The sequence below is a fragment of the Atta cephalotes genome (assembly GCF_000143395.1).
Source record: "Atta cephalotes unplaced genomic scaffold scaffold00038, whole genome shotgun sequence".
In the NCBI taxonomy this organism is placed as follows: Eukaryota; Metazoa; Arthropoda; class Insecta; order Hymenoptera; family Formicidae; genus Atta; species Atta cephalotes.
Genome location: NW_012130102.1, coordinates 533,817 through 538,057, shown reverse-complemented (window position 1 = coordinate 538,057; position 4,241 = coordinate 533,817). Strand labels below are relative to the sequence as shown.

At 33.0% G+C, this 4,241-nt stretch overlaps 1 protein-coding gene across 1 annotated transcript in view; it reads right to left on the bottom strand.

Annotated features, from left to right (window-relative positions):
- The window catches only part of LOC105621879, a 103,600-nt gene that overhangs the window by 49,265 nt on the left and 50,094 nt on the right, over positions 1-4,241 (bottom strand). Inside the window, exon 3 of the mRNA XM_012203318.1 lies at positions 1,573-1,665. Coding sequence (XP_012058708.1) covers positions 1,573-1,665 — 93 coding nt within the window. The remainder of the gene's footprint in view (positions 1-1,572; positions 1,666-4,241) is intronic.

Here is a 4,241-nt window from a genome sequence, read left to right as displayed (position 1 = left end):
TTTAATTTACGTATTAATTAGTAATAGTCCCGTTTCCCGTACGTCGATAATAGTCTCTCTTCCCTCCTCTCTCACCCTCCTCTCTCTCTCTCTCTCTCTCTATCTCTCTCTCACACACACACACACATTAATACGTTATTACCACAGGCGTAATTCGCCGTAAATTATCTCGTCGAAAATTATCTTTGCTGGAACGGCCGCTGCACGTGCTTTGCCGGTAATTGTTATTGCAAAGGATAACTACAACCAGTCCATTTCTCGTGTCAGTCAAGATTTGAATCCGATTTAATAGACGCATTAAAATCAATAAAATATAGATACTCTAGAATAATTACCGCTTTTAATCATTCAATGTTTATGCAAATGTTTAACCTTTAGAAGACGAAGATTTATTTTTAAAAAGCTTAGCTTGAGCACATTAAGAAAATATTAAATTTTAATAAATATTTCTTTAAATAGTTCTAAGTAAATATTTACTAAATGTAACATATATTTATTTCATATAAAAACCATTAATTTAACTTACCAATCTTTAATGTTTTATTGAGTAAATACTTATTATTAGTACTATTAAACAAAATATTAAGATTTATTAAATATTAAGAATAAATTTTTTTAGTGTAAAATTTGTTATATTTCATGGTATTTCTCAAAATATAACATTGTTTCTGCATCATTACAGTGACTACTTTCTCCGTTTTTTAAAGGTTAATATAAAAATTATACGTATATATTTTATTTTAGAAAAGATTATTTTGTGTAGCAAATGGTGACCAAAATCGAAAGATCCAAAAATCAATACGATAAAATCACCGAAAATCTCTGATAAAGAATCCACCTTGACTTGATCGGATTCCGCTCTTCTCTCCAACAAATAAAAACTTTATTCGTCGTCCTTGGCACTTGGAAAGCTTCCTAAGTCTGCACCTTAGCCTGCTTTAAGAAGCTCGCAAGCTTCGTACGCGGGTCGCCGACCTGAGCTTAATACGTACACTTATCACGCTGCAATGATCTTGTTAGCAACTTTCGTTCATCGGCGTCTGGAGGCGGAAAGACGGAAGGGTGGTAGGAGCTTTCGAGCTTAGAGATGGTTAAACGCGCTTTATTGGCTTTGGAAGCCTCGGTAAAGCTCACCTCCGTTCCAGAGCAATGCAAACTTCGATTCTCGAGAACGAGAACTGCTTTATTTGTCGTCTTGTTTCGAGGAAATGAATCGAAAATCGATCAATTATTCAACGAAATAAAGAAAATATATACTATCTATATTTATAAAAAAAAGTTTTTCTTAAAAAATATTTAAATGTCTTCGAAAGAGTGAAACAATCGGCCTCCTTCACTTATCCAAATTTCATATTTTTACTTATTATACATGTAAAGAAATACTTTTGCCAAAGTATCTAAAAATTTAACTAGCTACAAATTGATACAGATCTGAAAATAATTAAAATAAAGTGGCTGTTTCTTGACTCTGATCAGAGAGAGTTTCTGATTCAGTCGAATGCTAAATGGAATGGAATGAGTTTTGTTTCATGTTCTCCGATTAAAATTAATCAATTTGGAGTTCTCACTTACCCACATCCTTCGAACCACCCCATGTTCCCAGCTGAGCTTGACGGGCTAATCGGGACAAAGCGTCGACATAAACTCGCGACGCCGCCGCAGCTCCTGTGAAAAGGTAGTTATTGTTAGTTATGATTTCGTGTTTGCGTTAATGTAAATTGATTCATTGTTTTACATTAATATTTGTTTATAAATTTATAAATTGTAATCAATCTTTTACTAATTTAAAAACATTAATAAATCTTATTTTAATATCTTTAAATGAATATTTCAAATAGTTTGTGCCAACACAATGCGGTTTCAACACAGATGAACTGATATTTGCAGGGAGTAATGCATAAGTAAAGGGACTAAAAAAGTATACTCATGCGTTTCTTCTTTTGTGTTCGATTCGAGAGACATGAGCGAGATACGCTTCCCACAACAACAAGCGTCAATATAATAAAAAGATCGAACGAGCTACTCTCGTGGTTATCAATGAAAAACATTCCTCGTTCAAGCCTGTTCTCGTTAGAAGTTATGGAGTAGAAAAATTGGGACAATCCGGGAAAGAAGTGGGAAAGACAAGCGGTGGTAAAGCGAGACGGGGGAAAGCAGTGGTAGATATATCGGTGGAAATTGTGTGTTCCACCCCCGCGGGCAAATCCCTCATAAATAGCGGGCTTGTACACTACTAACGGACTTGAAGGACGAAAGAAAAGAGAGAAAAAGAGGGTGAATGACGTAGGAAGGGAAGAGGTGGCTAGTCGGACAAGAAACCGTGCGTGCTGTATCTCTGGAGAAACTCGCAGAGAGACTGTAGGGTCGTTTTATGGGCCGCGCCTTTCCGTCGTGATCATCCCCTTTCATTTCCAACCCCTTTCTCTCCCTTTCGAGAAATCGAGCTGTACTCGAAATGCATTTGTTTCATTAAAACTTAGCAAGAATTCTAGTTATTCGCAAGTGCAAGTGAGATTATATATCTGCGAGGGTCCCGAAATTAATTCAAACCTCTGCAAATGTATATTAAAATTTTCTTAATGTAATTTTTTTAATCAAGAGATTTAAATTCTACCTAAAAGTTTTTACGAAATAGTTTCAATAGTGGTTCCAATGCAGGATTGGGAAAGTTATTTTGTAAAAGTAAATAGTTTCAATTTTTTTCTTTTGAAAGTTTACGTAAGAAAGACCGAGGACAAAAGAAACAAGAGGATAATAGTAACGTTAATATTTCTTAAACTATAATAGATATGTGTATGCGGCTGCATAATAATAAAATTCTATAGACAGTGGCAGTTGAATCGTTTGTTACATACTGATTCTCGTGAAACGTACACGAGTGTAGGAGCAGAAATTATTTTTTCTTGCATCAATTAAGTTTTATTACGCGCACAAAATCTAAAATATTTTTTTTCTTTATAACAAAGATATAATGTATCTTAATATGTTTTAATAATTATCTGCGTTGATAGTTTGCATATTTGAGTTGATTTTTATCTAAGTTTTTATTTAAAAAATTTACAATAAATCATAAAATATCATTAGGGAACAATAGTAATATCGATGCCTGGGGTCAGTTGTAACGTTACAATTGTCTCCGAATTTACTTCATTTTATTTTAATACTATTTTGTACAATGTTATTTGTACAATGTTATTTGTATTTTTCTTCATGGAAGAAAAATGGCTGCGTTAATTAAGAGAAAACGTAAGACAGATAAGAGAAAAATTATATAAAAGAAGTGTTTTTATACAAACAGACATTTAAAGAGATTGTAAAGGATCAGTTATCCATTCGTGTAGCTATAAGAAAGAGTATGACTTATTCAGTTGTGTTATGTATCTCTGGCAAATGTGATACAATTATCCCTCTCTACTGTTATAATAGTCCACGGGGGGGGGGGGGGAATGGTTACGACAAAGTAGTTCCTCATAGTCTTTAAACATAATAAATAAACATAATTTTTTTCTAATTACATAAAAAAATCAAACCAAAGAAAATTTTGTAGCTAAATAAATTCTATATCAAAAGATATTTTTTTAATGTAAATATTATATTTTAACTGTTATAACACTTCAAAGTCAAAATGTTGCTTTTGTCCCCGGTCTCCTCTACTGAAATTCTATTAGCTATTACAAATCCTTAATACAGACATTTACCTTATTTACAAAGTGTGATAATTATCAGGGGGATAAAGATATGTATATTCTAATCATAAATTGTTTACTGAGCACTTTATTTTGGTTAACCAATATTTTGACGAATAAGTTTAAAATACAAAAAATAATTATAAAGATAACTATTAATTATTACTAAAATGTAAGTAATATTATAAGTGCACTGACATAATATACCTAAAAATATTTTTAGGAGTGTTATTTTTTTACGATAGTTTTCAAAAATTCAGATTATATTTGACAAGTCTGATGCGAAAGGGTTAATAATGTCGCAATTTAATTTTCGTTTCGGAGAGAAGGCCTGTCATCCTCAATTAAAGTTTCCAAAACGGAAAATTTCACGTGGCGAAACGTTAAGTTTCCCCTTAGCGGTAGATCGCAAATACAAGGCAGGGATGAGGGTACAGAGAGTGAATTTATGCTTCATTCGTACACGTTAGGTATACACGAAGAAGAAACGAGTGGAGCGTAAATTATGGCACTCTTGAAGCTCGTTCCACCTCTTCCTTCTTCTCTCTCTCTCTC